At 36.4% G+C, this 26002-nt stretch overlaps 1 protein-coding gene across 4 annotated transcripts in view; it reads right to left on the bottom strand.

Moving 5' to 3' along the window:
• The window catches only part of LOC131154318 (uncharacterized), a 126522-nt gene that overhangs the window by 87060 nt on the left and 13460 nt on the right, over positions 1–26002 (bottom strand). For all 4 annotated transcript variants that reach the window (XM_058107011.1, XM_058107014.1, XM_058107012.1 and 1 more), the window contains exons 3-14: positions 22246–22335; positions 21034–21107; positions 20707–20862; positions 20280–20400; positions 20053–20108; positions 17042–17096; positions 16867–16923; positions 16627–16728; positions 15879–15959; positions 15704–15756; positions 11384–11453; positions 5967–6030 (exon numbers count right to left, since the gene is read on the bottom strand). In XM_058107011.1, coding sequence (XP_057962994.1) covers positions 5967–6030; positions 11384–11453; positions 15704–15756; positions 15879–15959; positions 16627–16728; positions 16867–16923; positions 17042–17096; positions 20053–20108; positions 20280–20400; positions 20707–20862; positions 21034–21107; positions 22246–22335 — 979 coding nt within the window. The remainder of the gene's footprint in view (positions 1–5966; positions 6031–11383; positions 11454–15703; positions 15757–15878; positions 15960–16626; positions 16729–16866; positions 16924–17041; positions 17097–20052; positions 20109–20279; positions 20401–20706; positions 20863–21033; positions 21108–22245; positions 22336–26002) is intronic.

Here is a 26002-nt window from a genome sequence, read left to right on the forward strand (position 1 = left end):
AAACTCCTCCCTAAATAACTTAGTAGCTTGTTCCAAACCTTCCATGCAAAATCACAATGCAAGAAAAGATGTGAAACAAATCCTGATAATGAAAAGATTCAAAACAAAGTATACATATATCAGGGGAGAGAGCCTTTAAAGGTCTCCTCATCTGCAGCAAGTCATTAGTATTTATTCAATTAAACACAACCAACCAAAGAAACGCTTTGATTTTAGAAGGGATTTTGACCTTCCAAAAAACTTTGTACAGGAAAGGAGAAATTGGTACCAACAAAGAATTCACAAAAGATTTACAAGAATAAATCCAACAAGGATCCAACAAACAGGATCGACTATCATCTTTCGAAGATGCCCTACAATTATTCAACATGACCAACAAATAAGATAACTCAACTGTTTCCCTATCATTCAAGGATCTCCTGAAGTGAAAATCTCAAGAAGGTAAAGGACAGCCCAGATCTACACTAAAAGAAGAAACGGGAACATTTTTTTCCCTGAGCTCAAGCAAAATAAGTGAGGAGAAGAGGTGGACAAAACAACATTCCCCAACCAAAGGTATTTCTAAAAACAGATATTACAGCCTTTACCCAAAACAAATTTAGTATGGGGAATAAAGAAGGTAAATCAGGGAAACAGCTTTCCATGGACTTTCCGAAGAAACTAGAACACAAATTAGTCTCCCACCCATTCCCATCAAGTTCAAACTTGCCTGATAACTTTATGCCACAAAGCAGAAATTTCTAGCAGGAACCACTAAAGCCATTTAGCCAAAAGATTCATGTTCTTAGACAACAAATTTCCAAGACCCAAGCCACCGTCCCTCTTAGTCCTACAAACCACCTCCATCTCACTAAATGATCCCTTAAAGCCCCTACCCCTAACTAAAGAAAATCTCCCATATTTCTCTCAATCATACTAGCAACTCCCGCTGGAATTTTGAAAATGGAAAGAAAATATATTGGGATACTACAAAGACAAGCCTGAATTAGGGTAATCCTACCTCCCAAAGAAAAAGGGATCCCTTCCACCCACCTAAATGTTTCGACAATATACCCCTAGATAGGACAGTGGCCATTCCAACTCAGTGCATCCTGCTTTGAAAGCTAATTCCCTAACACTCTCTGCAGGCACGCTAATAGCCGTGATACCACAGTCCCCCATATTAATCTTAAACCTCGACACCCTTTCAAAATTTTAGAGAAGCCCCAATATATTTAAAACAGTTACAAATGCTATAGATTTAGAAATTGAGCATTTTACTGATTTTTACAATTGCTTATACACAATCTGCTACAGTAACACCACTAATGACCCCAAATGGATCGTGGACAAAGACAGATAGGTTTACAGTTGGATCCTTCTACAGGCAACTCACTCCTCCGGTAAAAACTGTCAATAACTTTCTTGGAAGCAGTAGAAGTAGAAAGAAAGACACTATGGAAGTGTGGTATTTTTTTGCAGTGTTGTGGGGATTCTGGTAGAAGTGTAATGCCCATATTTTTTCGGGGAGAAATTTGAATTGGCAGCTGGTCTGGGAGAAGATTCATTACCTAGCTTCTTTATAGTGTGCTGGGTTTGGTTCCTTTAAGGGAGTTAGTTTTTCAGATATTTAGCGACATTGGACGAATCTTCTGCTGTGAATTTTATGGTTTTTTCCAGTTTTTGTTTTATTAGTTTGTTTTTCTGAATTTTTCTAGAATTTTGGCGGAATAAGTTTTTTCTCCTTTTTGTCAATTCTCCTCTTATCAATGAAATCACTTCTTTAAATTTAAAAAAAAAAAAAACTTTCCTTGGAAGCACATTTGGGAAAAAGCAACCCCACAAAAGTTGTTTCTTTGCTTGAAAGGCACTCTTTGTAAAATTCTTAAAACAATGGACAACCTTTAAAAAAGGGGGCTGCCCCTTGTACACAGGTGCTTCTTGTGTTCAGAAAGTGTTGAAACTATTGATCACATTTTCTTGCACTGCCCCTGGACCAGAACCCTTTGGGACTTGACCATTTCCTTAATCAGACATCAGCAGGTTATTGCAAGAGTGGAAGGGGAGTTATAGCTTCGAAAGGGATCCATGCTACTAACGAGAGAAGAAAGCCTAGTCCCTCATTCCCCTTCCCATCTTTTGGTTTGTGTGGAGGAAAAGAAATAAGAGAGCTTCCAAAGGAACGACAACGCCCTTGCACGTTATTAAAGAGCAAAGGATTACTACTACTACTAGATGGCATACTGGTTTGTCTTTAGTCGACTCAGTTGTAATTCTTGATTTTTTTTCATGCCCTGCAGTTAAGTGATTTTGTTTTTGTACATGCAGCATCCCCTTGATGCCCTTCAATGAAATTTTCTTTGCTGATAAGAAAAAGTGGGGGGGAGGGGGGATGAGAGAGGAAACAGTTTCGAACTAATAGGGACCAACTACATAATCTAAAATATTCACCCTCTACACAATATCCTGCACTACACCATTAGTATTTAGATGTTCTCTAAGGATTTGTCTTGAGCCACTTATGAAAAGTTCTGAGAAAAGTACTTCCAGAAATGCTGAATAATAAGTACCAAATTGGAAAAATGCTGAAAGTCATGAGTGATATTTGGTTGTTTATAAAAATAAGTACTAATTCTAAGTACTGCTAAAATAAGTGGCGTTTGGAAACTCACTTTGATCATAAGTTCTGTAGGAATTTATTAAAGTAATATAATTATATTACTTATCACTCAGCATATATATAACAACACTACATATGATATAATTATTTAATTATATTAAACTAAATTTTCTAAGTAATGTTTCTAATTAACATTTTAAATATTTTACAATAAAAATTTTAATTAATAATTGTGTTAATTAATATTAATGAAACGTTGTTAACTAACATTTTAATATTAATTAAAAGGGCAATGACAGAACAAGTCTCACGACACAAAATGCACCGCCTCACGGTGTTGTGGACTTCCAGCAGTTGGGGTTCATCAACCTACTCCTTAGCCAACTTCTTGAATTGATACTCCCTATAATCCTGGCCTAGAACCTCTATGGTGCCGCCACAGCCCATGACAGCAAACCTGAAAACAGTGAGGCGAGAGAGAAAGAGAGAGAGAGAGATGAAAAGGGGGTTGGCATTCGGTGGCAAAGTAGGAGCAGGATGATTCTAGTGGAACAAGAGGAGGAGGAAGCTGGCTGAGGAGGCGGAAAAGGAGAAGGCATCTTTGGCGGTGGCCCAAGGAGGAGGCCGGCAAGCACGGGGCAAAAAAAGAGCAGCAGCATAAGGTAAAGGCGCAAGGTGGCAGAGGAAAGACCTGCGCACAGCAGGTCATTGAGAAGAGAGGAAGAGAGAGGGGAGGGAAAGTTTCCAAAATAATTGAATTTTCCATTAAAGCACTCAAAAAAATTACAAGTTTACCACCGCCTCTCTATAGTAACCACTTATAAGTGGCCATAAAAAACAATTCATCTTTGCTTCTCAAGAAGTACTCATTTTCGCCCCAAAGAAAGTTCTTTTTTTTGTTAAGGTACTTTTTGCAATAAGTACCCGTTTTTGTGCAACCCAAACAGTATGTTTTTGCATGAGTACTCATTTTAAGCAATGAGTACACAACTACCTTTTTTTTTTTTTACATTCCACACGGGGGCTAACATCCAAACCACATGAGTACTCAATTTAAGCGATGAGTACATAACTACTTTTTTTACATTCCACATGGGAGCTAACATCCAAACCATGTCCATTTTCATGTATTCTTTTTCCTTTTTATACCATCAACATGAATCCAATCACCCACCACACTAAAAGAGTAACTCTCAAAGCGCAAGCAAGCCATCTTAGACAACTTTCCTTCATTATATCCTCTTTTATGCCACCACTATACTTCTTTCAAGCACATATCCTATCATCCCTTAATATGTAACTACTAGAAAACCATCAATTTGGGGTCTATTAAGCAAGAAAATAGTGCAAATAAAACAAATTCACAAGCCACCATTTCATTACTTGATCATACAAAAAGCTGCATTATTGAGGGAGGGGGACGGGGGCATATTATTGCTACTAACCTAGGCTCTAAACTCAAGAAAGATCCTCCCACAACGTCACATTGAACACCACCATCTCAGCCAAGTCTCTTAAGAAACACTCTTGCTCACACTCCTATCACAAACTTTTTAAAACCCAAAGTCCTGTATTTTATGGCTTTGACAGATGATAGGCATATCATCACCTTCGAACTTATTACATTGACTCTGCATTTGTTTATCCGCAGAAGCAATTCAAGATTTCATTAATTAATCAATTTGAAAAAAAAAATGAAGAATATAGATATTTAGACTCTGACTTTGTTTATCCGCAGAAGCAATTCAAGATTACATTAAATGATCAATTTGAAAAAATGAAGAATAGACATCAGTTTAATTTGTTTACTAACACGACATGCACAAGGAATCAAAAGCCACTATTGTCCATATAAGCATCAAGGAAACAGAGGGAAAGAGTTATATCACTTACTGTTTGTGCCAATGGGTGAAAAGAAAAGATAAGTAAAAGGAGCTAAAACTTTGAAGCTATTAGGTAAGACAAAGTGGAAAATATGAAGGAATATTTTGAAAAAAAATGAAAATTGTTGGAGCTAAGTTTTGATGAGTGACAAAACCAGCTGATAAGCATGTTGAAACATCTGTTATGATTAATACATTTGATATATATAATGCGCTCTAACCTTGTGGTAAATGCAGATAAGTTTCCAGATACATTTACAGGTATATTTCCAGATGCATTTACAGATGATTTTAGAGATGCATTCACAAACGAGCTTAAAAATGCATTTATAGATGCACTTGGAACGAGTGTCCATACTAAGACACACAGCAATCAACTCACTACACCATCGGTATTTAAATTATTTCCTATATAATTTGTGCTGATTGAAATCTTAAACAGATGCTGCTACTCCTTGACAAGCATTCCCAATGCTCAAATTTCGAACTTAAAATTCAAGGAAGATTTGTCAATGACCGGAAGTGTCCATACTTAGCTCAATACCAATATTCATTCCAGTGCATGGATCTTCCTAACCGTTAGACCTCTAATGCCGAGTCAAAGGTGCTGCAGGAAAAAATACCAGACAACATCTATAAATAAGAGCATGACCAGCGTCAACAATAGTGGATTGAATTACACTATCTTGAAGTTTATCATGCTGCCATTCTTTTGAGTTTATCATATACTGTAATTCATAGTAGTTTCAAATAATATATTTCCCCTGATAGGTTGAGACATTAATCACGTCCCTCTGATCATAGATTCTGAAACTCAAACTATGCGTGTGAGCTAAAGAAGACCTTAGAGGCTTGCTTTATCTATTATTTCATTTGGGTGCAATCCCAGTGGTACTTTAGTGTCCTGAGTGATGAGACACTGAACTTTTGGGTGTAATCCTAGTGGGACTGTAGTGTTGAGGGACTAAGTTTTGGCCAAAGAGATGTGCAATATTGGGACGAGTGTCTTGGTGTTTGTAACAATGAATGTATCATTGGAAAGCTCAAATTGGTCAGTTTGAGGAATGGATGTATGTAAAGTGATCAAATCACCATAAATCTTGCATGTCACTCTATTCCGTTCTATTTTATGCTCTGGTCATATGCTTCAATTTTATTAACCTATCAATTGACTCCATGCTTGATCTTAATATCAGCTTGGACGCTTCATTGACTACATCTTGAATGCTTGACTGAGTTAAGTTTGAAATAATTCTAACTAGAAAAATATTTAAATTAGTCAAAAAATTTTAATATCCCAATTCACCCCCCTTCTTGGATGCCTAGCCACACCAGCATAAATATATCGACATGCAATTAAATAAATAAGAAACAAGATGTAAGGACAAAAATAGAAGAGTGCATACCTTTATCTTAACATTTTCGAGACAAATAAATACAAAACAAGACAAAAAGATAAAAAAAACAAAAAGAAAAGTACACACCTTTAGCTTTGCTGCTAAACATCCCTGCAACAGCCGCTAGGCTTTCCTCGCTTGTTTCTTGAACCTAGAAGATAAAAATACTTCTGTTAAAGAAGATTCAGAAATAAGTTATCAACCAGCACACACGTGCCATAGGATAAACCAGCAACTCGCGGGACGAACTTAAGTTAAAAACTTGAGCAAAAACTGGGAAAAAAAAAAAGATTAATCATGGGAAAGCAATCATGCTTATGGACTAAAAACCAAATTTAAAAGCACCCACAAATGCATACAGAATCACCACTAACTAATGTCAACAGTAACTCACTACAGTCGTGTGAATGGCACTCACTATTGCACCATTACAATTAATTGCCACAATCCCAAGCCAACTACTAATAAATTGCAACAATGCTATAATCTTAGCCAACTATATAACTACTAGTCTTGACAATACAAATTAATCTTGCCAATAAGGGCCCTGCAGATTCTTCTAACTGTATGTTTATTAAAAAACACATTATGGAATCACAGGGATTATATTCACTACAATAAAAAAAAAAAAAAAAAGAGCAAGAATAAACCTATTTATTCTAGGATTATATTCACCACATGGATAACATATTTATGAATCTTAGTCATATTTTCAATTTTTCCCTCGAAACTCAACTGCAGTATATGTTATTTTTATTTTTACCGTTGTAAAACGCAACCATTTCTCCACCTATGTGGAAAGGAAGTTTTTTAGTTGAATATTTTTCCTGTTTTACCCTCATATAATTTGACTATTTAAAAATGGTTTATATCACATTTTTCGAGTTCAAGATATTGTTAATGGTGGAATTGATTATTAAAAACTACCACTATACCTTTCAATTATATATATAGGGGAGAGAGAGAGTGAGAGAGTTTGCCACCATTTATGGTGCAACACATGTAACAAGGTAATATGATCCTTTCAAGCCATTACATTGCTGAAATCTAAGATTATAGCTTCAACTAAGCACCCTTAAATTAATTTATATTCGAGCTTTCACCACGTATTTACTGTTGCTAATTAATTCATGTAATTGTAGTTTAATATAAAGTAGGAATTTAGTCTCACACACAAACTTATTATCAATTTAGGATTTTCAGTTTTCATTTGATCTACAACTTATTTGACATGTGTTCTTTGGTTTTGTTGAAACAAACTTGCAATTCACAATAAAAATTAAAAATTAAAAAATTAAGTAATTAATTTGAAATACCACACTGAGTGCAATTAATATGCAAGCAAATACACCTTAAAAAAAAGGGAAAAGAAATGCCTGTACACTGTGCTGTAACTAGTATGCATTTAAATACCATGAATATCCAAATAAACTCATATAAACCCATCGTCAAACTTCAGATGCTAGGCCATAAGGTCGTCATGGATTGGGAAGCCAGCTCAGCCAAACAGTCATAGCTCAGTCAACAAGCAACCTCAATAATATATATCAGCCACATTGGGCCAAGTTAACACGGACTGGGCTAAGGGCATGAAAAAGAAAAGGGGCCATAAAATGTCTGAATTACTTTGGACTTTCTCTTGGGTTTAAATTTAAAGAGAAGGCCATTGGTGATGTCATGGTGGCAAATTTTGAAAAGAAGCTCGGCTGTTGGAAAAAGAAGTTATCTTTCTAAAGGCAGTAAATTAACTCTGAAAAAGAGTAGCCTTTCCAATCTTCCAGTTTGCCATGTCTCTCCTACGTATTCTTATGTCCATCACCAAGTGACTGGAAGACCAGCAAAGGAGTTTCATTGACAGGTAGTGGTTAAGAAAAGAACCATACATGCCTAATAGTAGGAATGAGGTGCAAATAATTCTTTCTCAGTATGTCGTCGGAAAAGAGTAAACAAGAAAGACAAACGGTTTTTCATAATTTGTTTTATCATCTATAATTACTGTTAATAATTTGGAGCACGGGGCCTAGGCATCAAATCCCTTGGTTTGTTTGTTTGTCTTCTTCTCTTTTTTTTTTGGAAAGAAAAAAAATTCATTAGATAAAGAAAGAATGTACAACCAGGCCTTAACAAAATCTGGGAATCCCAGAAAAATAAAACATAAAAAAGCAAACACAAAAAATAAAATACAGCAAACTCAAATCAACCCTTGTTAATAAGGCCCTTCTAGGCAATTGGCTTTGGGGATTTATGGTTCAGGGTGATCATCTATACCACTAGCCCACCATTAAAAAAACAATCATTTGTGGAGGAGAGTCATTGTTGCAAGTATGACTCAGATCACAATGGATGGACCTCTAACAAAAAGAGGAAACCATACGGAGTAGGGATCCCATGTGGACAAGAAAGAGTTGGAATGACTTCTCATCTTTGCTCCATTTTGATGTGGGAAACGGAGGCAACATTCTTTTTTGGCACAGTCATTGGTGTAGAGATGCTGCTTTGAAGTTCCAAACTCCAGATGTCTTCTCTTTCACCTGTAAAAAAAATGCTTTTCCATGCTCTATTTATTCAACAAAGGAATAGACTTGGAACATTCCTTTTGAGAGAAATGCTCAATATTTTAAGCTGGAAACCTTCTCCTTTCTTGAATGTGGCTTCTGGAATGGTGGATGAGTTACAACACCAAGACAGGGCCAATCTAGAAGCTGCACACAAGCAGCTCCTTTTTTTGTCAGTTCCTATTACAAAAATCTGGATGAAGGAAATTTTGCTTAAGGAAAAGCTAACTTCAGAGAGAAAGATATTTGGAAGACAGGCTTCTTAGTTTGAGATGGGAAAACATTTTGAAATTTTAAAGCCCCTAAATGAGGAAGAAAATTCTGGTGAACCGATCTGTAAAAATGCTTCATAAACAGTAAATCATATTTTAATTCAATGTTCTTAGGCCAGAAACCTGTCAGAGTACACTTCTTCTCTTCATAGCATCATTTGGGCAGTAACCCATTCTGTTAGGGAGGAACTGTGGGCTTGGAGAAGCATAAACACCTGTCTACACAAACAAAAGGGGGCCTATCCCTGTTCCCACTTCCCACTCACTAATTGTTGGGTTGTCTGGAGGGAAAGGAATAAAAAAGAGCTTTTGAAGGATTATAGACAACACTATTAACGCTCGGATGTAGGAGGCTTAAGTCTTTACCCTCTTGAACCTCTTATCATGCACACAATTTTCTCTATTCTTTTGTAGTTGGGTCGAAACCTCCTTGATTCCATTTAAATGAAACCTTAACTTTTTTCTTTTTTTTTTTTTTGATAAAATAAGAAATCTCCCAAAAAGATCTGGTTCAAACCAGAGAAAAAAAAAACTAGAACAACAAAAATCAAGCCAACTAGTCCCTCCAATCCCTATTCGAATCCTGAAAACTAGCTTCGCTGAAAATTCCAAACCCAACACACCATAAAGAAGTCAAAAACAGTATCTTTTCCCACACAAATGATGAATTCAACTTCTTCCCAAAAAAAATCCGCATGTCAAGTTCCAACCATAAACCCTATAAAACTGCATAATTGTTCCACTTCCACAGGGCTACCCTATCCTTCCTTCTTCCAAAGCCAGCGAAAGAGATGACTAACAAGTCTTCCAGGAAGAGAGGCAAACCCCAGCTCTCTCCCATAATATCAAACAGTTTATTCCAAATCCACCAAGCAAAGTGTTATTTACCAAGCCCAGCCCAACGCCACTTAACTAGTGTAATTTTCCTAGTTAGTTTATATAATATATTTATGTCTAAACAATTATTATTTGAAATGACACTAGATTCAAGCTTTTACATATATTTTTATGTTTCCAGAGCTGGCCTAGACTTGATATATTATTTTCATGCCAGGATTGGACAAATGATGTTAGGAGAACTTAGGACCAACATCGACCAGGCCAACATAGTTTCTTCATTCATGCTCCTGGCTAAAGAAAACAAAAGGTTTTAGGGCCTGTTTGGTATCATTGCTGTTTTTACTTTTCTGTATTTGTTTTTGCACGGTGAATAAATAGATTATAAAAACGCAGTTGTTTATGTTTTCAGTTTCTGTTTCTGTTGTTGGTTTTCAGCTGTTTGCAAAAAAACTGAAAATCAATTTTATGATTTTCAATTGTTTTTGCAACCTGTTGCCAGAAATTTAAAATCCAAAATAGCTTTTTTAGATTAAATCATTCATTTTATACATTTTAAATTAAAATAAAAATAAAATGACCATATGAATTTAAATATAATTAAAATAAAAACGTATATAAATTTCAAAAATTAATGATAATAAAGTCAATTATAAATATTTTTATTTACTATTTTTTAATGTCATGTCCAATAAAACTTTTATTGTAAAGTAAATTTTGGAAGTACAACAATTAAGTAAAATAATTATAATATTTTTTTTATTTTTATTATTATTTTCATTCATGCATATTATTTTTCAATTTATTATTTTAATCATATTTTTACAATATATTTGATTTAAATTCAAAAATGAACATTTTTAAATTAAGTTTTTAATTTGTTTCAATTTTATAAATATTAACCAAACAGATTGCTAGTTTTTGGTTTTTAGTTTTTGTATCTAGTTTTTGGTTTTCATTTCTAGTTTCCGTTACTATAATTTTTGCACTGATACCAAGCGGCTCCTTAAGTTTAGCATGAGCTAGCCAAAACCTAGCAAACTTTATTTGTATTTTGGGGCTGGTGCAAGACTCAATATTGGACTTAGTCCCAAGCATACATTAAATACATTCAATTTGGATTAGGTGAGAGTGGCATATTCAATGAATGTGAACCATGTTATATTCATGTGCCATGTTGTCACCCATGCAAAAAGTAAAAACAAATCATGGCTTATATAAATTTGGGCAAAAAGTCCAATAAGTTCATGGGTCTACATATATCATGATTAGGGGTTGTAAGTGAGTCAAGCTTACTTGTGAGCTACACGGAGCTACACGGACTCAACTCATCACCTAACTCGACTCGACTCGACTTGACTCGATTCTACTCTAGTTCAAATCAAGTTCGAGCTAATTGAGTATAATGATTTGAGTTTGAGTTCAGTAATAGTACTCGAGTCGAGTTTTGATTCTATTCAAGTTTTTTAATTTTATTATTTTTATTTTATATATGTATTCAATATTCATTTATAATCGAGTCAAGCTCGAATTTTATGAACTTGTAGCCAAGTCTAGTTTGAGTTTAACAATTATGAAATCAATCGAGATGGAGTTGAGATTCGAGATTAACATTTTCGAGTCAAATCAAATTCAAGTATTTTACTATGTCAACTCAACTCAACTCAAATACACCCCCAATCATGACTTAGGGTCAAAAGCATAGATTCTATTCTTCTGAAACTGTTAACTCTCAGCCAAGCAAAGAAGTAGAGATAACAATGCAGCATATATCTCACAAAAATCAAGGAAAAAAATTATTAAAAAGATCAATAAATAACTATGAAGCACAGTCATCTACCTGTAAATTTGAAACAACTTGAGCAAGAGCTTTAACCATTCCCTCGACTACATTTGTGTTTTTGGGATGCCTACACAGCAAATGAAAATCAATGATTTTCACTTCCAAAAATGGAAATTTAATGCTTGAGATTTTTCTTAAAAAAGAATATATATATATATATAGTCGTTAATATTTCTCTCAATACAATTATCTCCATTCCACCTCTTTTAATACAACATAGTAAACATTAGCAAATCAATTGCAATACCAATATTATCAACATGGTTTTAGATTATTCTTGTTAGCAGCATGCACAAATCATATAACGTTTAAATGGGATGGAACATGAAAGGCTCAGTGAAGATCAAAAGAAGCACAAATAAATAGAGAATTACGACATATATTTATTCAATGCCTCTTATATGCCTTGGGTTTAGCTATTATGATGAAATATAATTCATCTTAGTAAATAAACACAAATTATTAAATGCTGCAATTGCAGTCCTGCTGTTACCTGATCTTCATTGATGACTATCCTTCTAGGATGTCAAGGGAGATATCAAAGGGAGTCTTTCCCTCAAGCAATTCCAGATTGAAAGCAGTATAAGAAATTCAACAAACGGGGTTTTGTTCCATTATGCAGAAAGGTAAGGTCTAGAATCAACCAATTCGAATATTGTCACATAATACAGTTGCTTCTCCTCTCTTTCCCTGCAATAAGCATCCACCACCTCCTTAGCAATGAGGGCTGCATCCATGATCTTTCAGTCAAAAAGGCCTGTTGATGTTTCCCAATTCCAGAATGGCTCTCTTGATCCTCATAACAAGGACTTTGGCAAGGATCTTATAAATATTTCCCACTAAGTTGATTGGGCAGAAGTCCTTAATGTTGATTGCACTATGTTTCTTTGGAATTAGGGTAAGGAAAGTGGCATTGATGTTGCTCACAAATCTACCCAATCTAAAGAATTCCTCAGAACTATTGATAAAGTCCTGCTTGAGCAAGCCCCAATTTGATTGAAAGAAAGACAAGGAGAACCCATCTGGCCGAGGCACTTTGTCTCCATTGCAGTCTCTAATGGCATGGAGGATTTCCACTTCCTCAAAAGATCTCTCTGGCCACTCTACGATAGAAGGCCTTATTAGAATAAAAGCCGAATACCATCCACTATAGGCCTCCAACTTTTGGATTCAGAGTAGAGGGTTTTATAAAAGTTGATGATGCCCCTTTTAATTTCTTCTTCCTCTAGTGTAAGGTTTTCTCCCCGTTGTCAATGCTAGAAATAGTGCTCAGTCTACAACGGGTAATTGCAGTTCAATGGAAAAATCTAGTGTTCTGGTCTCCCTCCTTGAGCCATAAGGCTCTAGATTTCTGCCTCCAGGAGATCTCTTCAATGCTAATACCCTCAGTTAGCTCCTGCTCATCAAGAATCTTGATGTCTTGAGAATAATGGTCGTTTGCTTGAATATTCCCTTATATGCTTTTATTCCACATTTTGAGGTTTTCTTTCAGCCCCTTCAGTTTTGAAGCCAACGCAAAGCTAGCTTTCCCCTCAGCATGAAGTGTGGACCACCAAAACTTAATGAGGTCCCGAAGCCATTGTGCTTTAGCCACATGTTTTCAATGTGAAATGGGGTTTGCCCCCATTTGATTCCTCCCATGTCAATGAGGATATGGAAGTGATTAGTCATGGTCCAGGGAAGGAGCTCTTGTGTGGCTTTGCGAAAGTGCGCATCCCAATTCACTGAAATGAGGTATCAATTAAATCTCGGGAAGGAAGGCAATTCTCTAGAGTTGGACCAAGTGAACACATTGTCGATGAGCAAGAGATCAAACAAGGCATTCACATTGGTGAAGTCCAAGAACTCTCTCATGCAATTGTTCTCCACTCCACCCCCATTTCTTTCATCAGCATACTACACCATTTTGAAATCTCCTCCAATAACCCAAGGCGCATCCAATGGGCTTTAAACCTCCAAGATCTTAGTCCAAAACAGATGTCTATGAGGCTCATTCCATGGGCCATAGACCCTAAGAGAACCCATAAAAAATTGTAAGGAGTTGATGGAATGATTGAGATTCCACAAAACAAGGATGCCTCATGTGTTGCCTACAGCACCAAGGGAGATCCAACCACAAGTCTCCCATCCCCAAAGATCTTAGAGTAAGAAATGATCCATAGTTTCCACTTTGGTGCCCTGTATGAAAAAAACGTCACCTCGATTATTTAAGAAAGGATTTTATTAGACTTATTTTCACTTTGTCGTATAATCCCCTCACATTCCAAGGGATAAGTTTCCTCAAATCCAGTTTATCCATCATATCTTGGGCTTCCAAGTTCTTCCTAGAAATCAACTCGACTGGTGTAGGTAAAATTCCATCACTGCACTATATTTTACTATCCAACCCATTGTTCTCAAAAATAGGAACCCCCTTTAATCCTTCCAATGGGGCAAGATGTGCATATGATAGGTCTGCAAGAACATCACAGGAATTGGAAACATAACCATATTGCTCCCGAATCTCATCCAACAATAGACCACCATCAAAATCAAACTCAATGATGCCATCACTATCACTAACTGAAAAATCTCCCCATTTCTTAACCTTCTTTCCTTTGCTAACTCCATCACAAACAACATCTTTCATCTTTGCAAGTGTGTCTTCCATGATTCTCAACTCTCCTTCAGAATCTCTCCTTATAATATTTGGCCTTATCTAACTGGAATGCTCTCTCTTTGCTTCATATAATTTCCTCATTCCTGCACCATCATAGCAGCCTTCCAACGAGCATACACCTTAAGACCCTTAGAATTTTCAGGATTAAATCTTGAAACCCCAGATTTCCTACCCAATCCAGCCTCTTCTTTTTTATTAATCCTGGAGACACCAACCCCTAATCCCTCTGCAAAACCAGAATCAACAGCCAGTCTGACACTTATATTATTATCATCAATTTTGTCACGAACTGTTTTTGAAACCAAACTAAAATAATCCTGATTACACTCTGAATGTTGATCCATTTTATGCTTATTTTGGAGAGCTGGAGAGAGATTTTGTACATCATTAACGTCTTGCTGAATACCCACCTCTCCCGTACATTAATTTTGACTTGGATATTAGATTTCTTCAATAACATGGTTGTGCAAGAGAAAGGCGGGGTCCCCCATATCCTTGCACTGGGCCTTTTAAGATATGACGACCATCTGTGAAAGCTCCTGTTTTTAAGAGCCTTCTTTTGAATCCAGAGAAAGGCTCATAGAATTTTTGTCAAAACATTGGACCAGTTCTATTAAATGGCCCAACTTTGTTAAAAAAGAAGCACCACCTTACAAACGTGGCCAAGGTCCAGGATAAGTACCAAACATCCATGCCCAGACTTTGTGCCTCATCATCCCGGTATCGCAACCCTAGCTGCCTCCACAACATTTGCACCAGCCACTGGAACCCTAGTTCCCTGCAGCTTATGAATGTTCACCTCCGGTTGAGCGGCACTGAAATCTGGTAATGACACCCTGAATCCTTCAATCGAGGATCAGCCCGCACCTAAGAAACAATTTTTCTGATTGTGGACTGCTAGAACAGCCTTTGCCTGTCCTCCCTTCACCTTACTCGATGATCTGGGAGACAAAGTGCATGCAATGCCTGCTCCATCAATATCATGACGAATTTCCTTCCCGAATTCACGGAACTCCTTCGCAAAGCTTCTCCATCCATTTCCTTTTACGCCTCAAGGAATGAACACCGAAAAATTCTTACCTTTCCCCCTCAGCCCTAACTTCAAAAACTTCCACACCCTCGTCCACCTAATCACCATCCAGCAATGGAGGTTTTCCCTTACGAACGCTTCTGGAGCCCCTTCAACCAAACGAAAGTAGATGAGCCATCAGCGAGCCAGGAAACAACCTCCTTCATGAATTTAACCCACGTACTTCAAGAAACATTATTCTCAAGCACACACAGTAAAGGGGTCTCCCTCTCCTTGTCCAATCTCAGATCAAATGATTTTTTTTTCGATATGCACCGAATGCTTTAACATCGCCTCCTGTTAACACAGCCATCATCATCATGCGAGGATGAGAGAGCTCTTATGCAAGAGAAAGAGAGACCCATGTGGCCTTAGGCATGTAAAATATAAATTCTTCTCTTATCAATAAATCTCTTCTTTTGATACCAACAAAAAAAATAAGCTTGATATAACATCAGAATCAACTAAGAAGTTTTTTCCAAAATCAAGAAAGATCGTGGAAAGCATGATTTATTCAATCAGAAATATTACTAGTACAGATTAAAGAAATTGCAGAAGAAAAAACTGTAAAACAGAGCTAATAGCTCACATGTCAAAGTTCTGGAAAAGAATTCGCAGTGTCCGTGCCTCCACACAAAAACCCTGTCAAATACATGACTTCCAGCTCTTGAATAAAGGTCAGAATAAATATTATAAAAATGCTAATTGCCTGATAAGTAACAGATCACAACAGAAAATGCTGTTTTATAGGTTGTCAGAGTTACCCTCAAGATTTCAAGAACAAGAATGCGGTGCCACAAAGGCAAATCTAGAACAGTAACTTTTACTAGCATACTCAGAAAAACCTGCAGAAAAAGAATTTCAGATCAGGAGTGGCATTACTTTCTAGATTTGTCTAGTATTTACTATTTTCGTTTAGCTGCTTTCTTATTGTAATAGGAGGATTTCTTATTGCTACAGAACAAATCACTTTATACATCCAATGCCTTGAACCCCAACAAGGCCAGCAATCAACAATTTTCTATCAAGGTGTCAGCATAACCTAACTCTTTAAATGCCTGCCGGCCCCAATTTATCCAACAAGCAACCACAAAACTAAAATTTAACCCCAGTGCAGTGAAGACATCATTGACAACAAACTGAGGAGTCACCAGGTAGTCAAGAACAATACTTTCCTTTCCAATTTACAGAGATATTTAAAGCCTGAAAACTAGAGTGACAAAAGGTAAAAAATAGGGGACAACAGCAATTCTCACAAACTCAATTCTGTTGTCATGTAAATGTTCTTGAGTAAGGAAAGGAAGGACAGGTCCTCAATCTTGAGGCCCCAACACATGTTAAATTTAGTACCTTGCTTAGCCATTCATAATAAATAATTTTTTTCTCAGAGAACTGACTACAAACATAGGCATCTCTAATAAAGTAAAAAGAAACAGATGTCCAGATTAAAAACTCTTCCAACGTAACCAATGGCACTGGAAAAATAAAGAACAGTAATTTAAAAAACCATACCTCACATTCAGTGATAAGGGATGAACTATAAAGTCTGATAACATGGGCAACTGATCGCAAGACCAAGCGACGGTAAGAAGGCTCACCTGCTTCTCCTTCAAGCTGATTGAACATAATATAGCAAGAAGATAACCGTGTTAATCGTTCTCAGGACACATACAAAAGCCAGCACATCAGAAGATTCACAACACAATATTTTAAAAAGAAAAAAAAAAGAAAACAAAATAAAGGAATAATTACCTCGGCATTGATACGAAGTGATGTCATGAGAAGTGAACATATTTGATGACGCAAGACCTATTGAGTTTCCATGCAATCTCTTTAACTATAGAAGTTTCAGTAGCACACTTAAATGGAAAAAAAAAAACCTAGATGGTCAATTTTTTCAGATTAGTCAAGGTAATTACATAATCACCTCTTGATATGAAACCAAAGTTCTAAATACAGCCACATAGTTTGACAAAATGAACCTGCAGAAGCCACAAAGAATTGACCTGAGTCACTTAAATTCCTACCACATGATTGAGCAGCAGAAAACTTCTACATTACAAACCCTCACAAACAGTATGCAAAGAATATTTTTCATTCAATAAAAACAAAGTTCCGGAAGCATAACTAAACCAACAGTTCTCCACAAAACCTCATAGAACTATAACATATAACATGCGCATGAGGAAAATGGACAAACTTCGAATATTTACTTCCTAAGCACAAGAATGTCCCTTAAATTCAATTCCTCTCATGCTACAGAGACCTTATCTGCCAAATTATTCACATCTACTTGTTTTCACTGATTGGGAGAATATGTCCCCTAATTCTATTCAGAGTAAGTTATTTTGGTCTAGGTAGGAGTTCTAACCCTAATATCTCCAAACACCTCCTTATTCCACTTTTCACCGTGTCTCTTTCAAATGCTTAAGCTTCCTCATGGTTAGGTTCCGTAGAGAGAAGATCCCCCCGCCGGGGGGTGGGGGGGGGTTCTATTTTTTTATAATTAAAAAAAGGTATATTAGATAGAGAAAGAGAAGTTACATCGCAAGAGGACAAGAGGTACATCAATAAAATAAAATAAAATGAAAAACAAATGAGAAGGAAAAATAAAAAATAAAAAATGAACAACTAAACAAGGAACCCCCTCTTCAATCCTTTTCCTCCATAGTTCATTGAACTCTTCAAGCTAGCTAACTCCCTTTGACCCTTTTTAGCTCTGTTTATACACCTGTAAAGACACACTTCATGTCCCCTAGGATCACGAAACTTTAAATAATTTATACATCAGATCTTGAACTTCAAGATCCTTACCTGAGATCTCCTCCACTGGTATCGGTAAAATACCATCCTTATGATGCAGCTCATTAACCAAAATGTCATTTTCAAATAAAGAGACCCTCTCCAATCCTTCCAAAGGAGATGGGTGTACATATGATAAGTCCCCTAAACCGTCACAGGAGACAGAAACATATCCATATTGTTCCCTAATTTCATCTAATAGTAAACACTCACGACAATCAAACTCACTTACTCCATCACTTTCAATATTTGATTTTTTTCCCCCATTTCAATACCTCCTTTACTTTGCTAATCCCATCACAAGAACTGCCTGTCTTTTTCTTAACATTTATGTCTTCATATTACTAACTCTCCTTCAAAATTCCTCTTTAAAATCTATGGCACTACCTCACCCGAATGCTCTCTTTTTTTCTTCAAATGATTTTTTCATATCCGCAACCATCTGCACAATCTTCCTAAGAGTATAAACCTTGGGACCCTTAAATCCCTTTGCCTTAAAGTCTGAGGCATCAGATATCCAACCAAAAACACCATCACCCTCGTAAACCTCCACTGCAGCATCCTCTTGCTACAAAGCACAACCATCTACCAAAACTCCAGAATTGTTTGAAACAAGACTTTCCTTCATTGTCTCTCTCTATAACACTTTCAGTACTGTTACTACTTTCTGATGAATATGGCAATCCCTCCTGGCCAATCTGCTTTGAACCTGAACATTGCAACATATGATTTGAATCCAAATATCTGCTTGGAAAATAGCTTAACTTTTTTGTCCCTTGTCTGCCTACACCGATTAATGGGAGAATTTTAGGTTTGAAACGCAGGGAACTTCGGTTCTTCCTCAACCTGATCTCCAACTTCTATTAATTGCTGCTCAATCCGAGAGGAACCTTCCGTAACAGCTTCAAGCAAGAGCTCTCTTTTTGATCCATCACTTCAAGCCATCCCAGCCAAGCAGCCTTTGTTTTTGAAAACTCCATTGGAAGGAACCTCTTCGGTGTTATTTGAGGAAGTGTGTGGATGGGGAGGGACTTTCTAATTTTGATAGGTTTATTGGGGAGTGTGGTTAAGGGACTTTCAAATGGATAATGTCTTATTTTCTTGGTCAATCAGTGAGGGGAGGGCTGTTGCTAGTGTCAGGTTCTTATTTAGTGGTAAGTGGGAAGAGGAATTTCTGTATCTTTCTTAATTAGTTTTGTCTAGGCATCATTTTCCTATTTTATTAGAGTCTAGAAAGGTTAAGTGGGTCTTTTGCCTTTTAGGTTTGAAAATATGTGGTTGAATCAAGTATTTTCTCTCCTTGGTGAGGGATTACTGAAATGAGGAGATTGATAGGGGCTGGGAGGGTTTTAGGTCTATGAGAAAGCTAAAAAGGCTTAAGCTGTGTTAAAGAGGTGGAACGTGGAAGTTTATGGAGATAATAGAAATATGGAAAATAGTATTTTGGCGGAATTGGATCTGTTGGATAGGAAGGACAAGGGAGGGATGCTTTGGGTGGGTTTAATTAATGAGTTAAGAGGAGGTTATTTTAGATAAGTGAGGAGTTGGAGACAAAAGACTTTAAGTATAAGTGGGTTAGGGAGGGTAATTGTAATTATAGATTCTTTCATAGTTTGGCTGATGGTAAGAGGAGACTTAACAGGGAGTTGGAGGTAAGGGAGGGAGATATTATTTCTGATCCTGGTACAATAGCAAGTGAGTTTACACACAGGTTATTTTCTTGCTGTGTTGTGGGGAAGGGGAAGGAACAATTGCATTTTAAGGGGGCGAAAACTTCTTGGGGCTTTTTTTGGGATAAGATTCAGTGTTGGGCTTTTTTTATGGGTTTTTGCTGCTGGTTGTTTCAAGGGATTGTGTTTTGAAGATGTTCAGCACGATTGGTTGCTCTTTTGTATTAATTGCTGTGTTTTTCTACTTTTGTTTTCCTGTTTTCTTTTTTTTTAGGATTCCTCATTCTCCTGTGCTGTACATTCTTTCTATGTTAATAAACTTCTTTTCTGATCAAAAAAATAAAAATAAAAAAATTTACTTCCAAAACTTACAGAACATGCACATCAGTGATTATACAATATTAGTGGCAAGTGAGAGATACAAGTAGATAAATAAATATATTCTGCACAGAGGTAGATTCCTCACTCAAGTATGTCAAGCACAAATGTCCGTTGAATAGAACTGACACGCAACCAAATTGCCTGCAGGATGAGGGCAAAAACACAATCCATCAATTATACACATATCTACAAAACATATTGTCATTGTTCAACTACCAAAAACATAAAAACAGTTTTAAGAGGCAGAGAAATTTGAAAACCGGAGAAAATATATGTGGGAAAAACAGCAAGCATTTTAAAGTTAGCACATACAGATCCACCTGCAGCAAGAGCTGTTAGGTCTTCAAGCAGACGAAGCCCAAGCCTTCCAACATTTGTTAGAGTGGCCCTCATCACTGGTGGCCCTCCAGATACAAATTCATATTCCAATGACCTGTTGATGGATGGGTCAGCTACATGATACAGAAGCATTAAAATTTTCGATGTACGATGTGCAAGTAGGTCTCCATAATGTATGCAGACCACAACCAGCCATTAACACCACACATACCTATAGATAAACACCACTAACAAAACCCATACCAGAAAAGAATACATGCATGTGTCTTTGACGAAAAGACCTCTTCCTCTCTCACATACACGCACCAACAAAATAATTTCATTGCATGGTTGCAAAGATGCACAAGAACAAGAAATGGACTACGAGAGTCATAAGTGATAATCACAAGAAACTACATACTCTGAGCGGGTAATGTTGCGATTAACATCACCAGTAACAGAACTAGTACGAGAGACGTGACCTCCAGATCCAAACTTTCCCACTGGAAGGGACTCGGCAGAAACCATGTGATCAAAAATTAAGGCTACCGATTGTCTGAATGTGGCTGCAGCAGTGCTGCAAAGTATTCACGTAAAATACAATGAAGATTCGTAACATAAAAAATATTATAAATTTATAGTAAAGTGGTAAATATAAGACTCAATTTTTATATATATGTACATATATACATAAGGCAGATAAGACACCTTTCGGTACTAGATAAAGTTAGTAGATGATTTGACTTACTTCCGCACACTATCAGAGGATCGACTGCTTTCAAGAAGCCGGAGAGAGATGCCCAGTGCTTGGGACATGTTTTCCTGAGATTTATGGAACAATTTAAGCAGGAAGAATTCTTAAAAACCATAAGCCCTTGTAATGAGGAAAGAATGATAATGCATTGAATAAAACCAAGCAGTGCTGAACAGATTCCATCCAAATTTGGTATATAATAGATCCCTCAAAGAGCAGTTCAGGATTTCAAGGCTTATTGAACGAAAATAAATTATCACTGCTTGAATATATGGGTTAACTCTAGTCCCAAACCTACTTTCATTAAGCCCATCAATGGATGGGATCTTGATCAATCCAGTGCAAATCCTCTTAGAGAACAGCAAGCATAGACATGCACACGGTAATAAAATTTGATAGGTACAACAATCCAATAGTTTAACTATTTTTAAAAAATAATAATGACCAGACAAGGCATTACATAATCAGTTCTTTGTAATTACAACATGTACTTATATCTGTTTGAAAATATTCATTATTGGACCATTTGTTCAGATTTAAGAGAAGCCATACACAATTAAGGCTTAGGGGATCATTTGGAACCACTAATAGTAAAGTGCTTTTCTGCAAAAAGTACTTATCTGAAGAAGTACTAATCTAAAAGTGGTCTAAGATTACTTAATATGAGTTCTTTTTTCAGATAAATACTTTTCTAAGAAAAATAATTTTCTTAGAAAATACTTATTTTCCTAAAAAATTAATTTGGAAAAGTGGTTTTTGAAATAAGTAGTCATTTAAGTGTAAACCAAACACTATTTACTGGCACAAGTACTTATAAAAAGTACTTTTCTGAATAATTATTCTTTAAGATATTCCAAATAGGGCTTAATTTGGGAAACTACTGTCTTTTATCAGGACAGTGGTCAATCTAAGGGCATAAAAACTCATGTCCACCACCAATTTGATTTCTTGGACACGCTCGATTTGGTTTGGATTTGAACACAAGATCTTTCTTTTCGTTTATTTTTTTTCCTTTTTTTTTGGGCCAAACTTGGCTTCAGAAACTTCAACAATAGCCATCAAAGATCAAAACAAACATACATCAGGAAACACTTAAAACAGATTACAAATCCTAGATCCAAGTGCAATCACTGAAGAGGCCTACTTCTGGCTGTCAATTTTTCTGTCAAAATATCCAAGAGTAGATGGGCTGCAGTAAATGGTCACCTCGTTTTCAGGATGTAGCCGGGACTGAAATATTATTAGTATAGTCTGCAGCGTCTTAAGTTGAACAACCTCATCTGCCATTTCAGCATGCTGTGAAAAATAACAGAAAGTGCAGAAAAGAGGACTGAAAGTAAGATCTCAGAAGCAAAATTCCATTAGTCAAAAAAACAAGAACATGAAGAAAGTACAAATATTACCGACAAAGAAGGACAACATCATAAGAATACTAGAAAAGAGACTTAAAAGTTCAGATGCAAGTCAACAAACACCATTATACCATAAGATTACACCAATAAAACCATTGTTAGGAGGAAGACTATATCTTTGTTTGTTGCTGTTGTTGATGATACAAGTATGAAGAAACATTAGGTGAAACAGTATGACCGAGATGATGCACAGGAGGGATTCAACTTCTTCCAGCTCTTAGAAAATAAGTATTGATTAGACCAGTACTTTTTTATGGCAAAGGAAATATAGTAAGACAAAAAAATTTATTAATAATAACAATTTATTTTTCGATAAAAAAAATAGATGATATATTAAGAAAGGAATAAAATACAAGAAAAAGAGGACAAATGGGTCCTGAAGAAAGGAAGCTAACAACAAAGAAAGAAAGATAACCCCCCCTAGGCCCTAACTGCCCACCAACCTAAAGACCTAACAAGCACTACCGAAGAAAGCCCCTTTTCAGACCCGACCCTTCATAGTTAATAAAGCATCGCAAATTTGCCAATTCCCTTTGACCCTTCTTAGCCTTAATTTTACCGCCATTCAAACAGATATTCTGCCGCTCTGAATTAGCTAAACTGCAGGCCCATTTTTTTATAGCAAAAATATATCTATTAATGAAAAGAATAATTACAAAGAATGGAGGATAAGAAATACTTTAGGAAAAAACACAAAACTAACAAAGAATTGCAATTACATTAAAACTGCCTTCCAAACTCTATGGACATCAGACAGCAATAAACCCTTAAAAATCCCAAAAGAAAGTGCCCAAAAAGAGGCGTAAAAAATGAAGGAAAGGTCTTCTTATCTCTGAAAATTCTAGCAATCCTTTCAATCCATATCACCCACAGCACTGAAAAAACTGCGCAGACCCAAAATTTCCTCCCCATTTTATTCTTTCCAATGCCCCAAAGCTTTCGGCTTTCATTTTCCCGCCTAAACTGCCACCCCCATTTCTCTATTAATTAGTTAATGTCAACACATTAGATGTGAATGGAAGCCGCAGGCAAAAGTACCCTTTTAAACCATAACATGCAACTATTGCTGGAGAAAGCTTTGCCTTTAACCCACAAAACCATTAAAAACACAAAGATAGATTCTGGAGCCACCCACTCTCCTCCAATGTCTCGCCACCTTACAATGAAGAAATAGATGGCTAGAACTCTCATTTGAACCACTGCACAGCATACAAATATCTGGTTCTCAGATTCCACAACTTCTTTACCCTTCCTCTTACCCAGAAGACCTGTTTCCATCATCTTATTTTTTGAGCTTTCATAGACTTCATACTATAACAATTTATTTATATATATAATAAGATATTAATCTATTATAAATATAATATAATAATATATAAAGATATTTATTTTAATATTATAATATTATAGTATCATAATATTATAAGTAAATTATTATCTTAAAAAATAATATTAAAAGGTAATACGTGGTATCATTTTACAAATATAGCTGCATAAAACATATTATAGTCATTATAATATAGTTTAAGATTAAAATTATATTATACTATACTAGTAAAGGAAACTCCCTTTATGTGTGGATTTTTTTTTTTTTTTTTGATAGAAAAATTAGAAGTTTATTAATAGATTAAAAATATACAGCGAGGAGAATAAGACATCTTGTTAACATAATCTGGAAAAAAACCAGATAAAACAAAGAAGAAAACCAAAAAGCAAAAAGAATAAAACTAAACCAGCACAAACTAACAATCTGACGAATATTACCAATCCCACTGAATATCTGAAAAGCTCCCCCCTTAAAGTTCCCACAACCCACACACCAACAAGAAGCCAAATAATGAATCTTCTCCCAAACCAGCAAATACGACAACTTCTTCCTTAAAAAAAATACATGCATTGCATTCCACCCACAGCCCTCAAAATACTACAAAGAAAGCACATTTCCAGAGCGGTGCCCTTTCCTTTTTCTTGCCAAAACCGACAAAAAGAAACTGCCAAAAAATCCTCCACTATCTCTGGACAAAAAAACCAAATAACTTATTCCATATCCTCCAGGAAAATTCACATTGCATAACAAGATGCAATGCAGATTCCGAAAAGTTAAAACAAAGCACACAAACATCTGGAGATAGAGCCTTCAAAGATCCTCTAATCTGCAACAAGTTATTGGCATTGATTCTATTAAGTGCAGCCGACCAGAAAAAAAGCCCTGATTTTAGGGCGGGCTTTGGCCTTCCAGATGGATTTGTAGAGAGGAAAGGAAGAACCAGAGCTAGTCAAAAATTCACAAAAAGATTTGCACGTATACCCCCATAGGCGTAGAAAAAAAAGGGTATACTCCCAAAGGATCCAAAGACGAGGACCAACTATCCACTTACATAGAAACTTGACAGTAATTCAACAAGACTATCAAAGAAGATAACTCTTCCATCTCCCTATCATTCAAGGACCTCTGAAAGTTAAAATCCCAAGAAGGTAAAGGATCACCAGGATGAACAACAAATATGGATCCCGCCCTGAGCTCAAATGAAAGACACAACGTAAAGAGGTGGACAAAACAACATTCCCCAACCAAAGATCTTTCCAAAAACAGATATTACAACCCTTCCCAACAAGAATTTTAGTATGGGGAATAAATAGAGGATAAATCCAAGAGATAGCTTTTTACACAGACTTTCCAAAGAACATCTAGATCCGAATTAGTATCCCACCCATTCTCATCTAGTCCACACTTTTACAACTCTATGCCACACGGAAGAATCGTCTAGCAAGAACCACCAAATCCATTTTAGCCAAGAGTCATGTTTTTAGACACCAAATTTCCAAGACCCAAGCCATGATCCCGTTTCAATCTGCACACGACCTCCCATCTCATCAAATGATCCCTAAAGCCCCCTACCCCTGACCGTATGAAATCTCTCATTATTTTCTCAATCTTGCTAGCAACCCCCACTGAACTCTTAAAAAGAGAAAGAAAATATAGCAGGATACTAGAAAGACAAGCTTGAATTAGAGTAATTCTACTCCAAGAGAAGGGGAGGGAAAACACCCTTCCACTCATCTAAATGCTTAGAAACCCTCTCCACAACCGAATCCCAAAAACTAACAGATCTAGAATTACCCCTCAAAGGAACCCCCTAAGTGGGGCAACAGCCAATCCAGAACACCGCACCCCACCTACAAAGATAACTCCCTAAAATACTCAACAGGCACATTAATAGTCACCATACCACTTTTCCCCATATTAATATTAAGTCTATAAACCTTCTCAAATTTATGGAGAAGACCCAAAATATTCAAAACAGAAAGCCTATGGTACTCTAGAAAGAAGATATTATCATCAGCAACTGAAGGTGTGAAACCATCACCCCCTCCCCTCCCCACTTCCAATCCTTTCACTAAACCTCTATCCACAGCCCTGTCCACCAAACAACTCAAAACATCAACCACTAAAACAAACAAAAAAGGGGGAAAAGGGTCACCTTGTCTAAATCCCCTTTGTAGCCCTAAACCAAGATTTAGGCTCACCATTCACTAAAACCGAATAGCTC

Source organism: Malania oleifera, chromosome 4 (genome assembly GCF_029873635.1).
Source record: "Malania oleifera isolate guangnan ecotype guangnan chromosome 4, ASM2987363v1, whole genome shotgun sequence".
Classification (NCBI taxonomy): Eukaryota; Viridiplantae; Streptophyta; class Magnoliopsida; order Santalales; family Ximeniaceae; genus Malania; species Malania oleifera.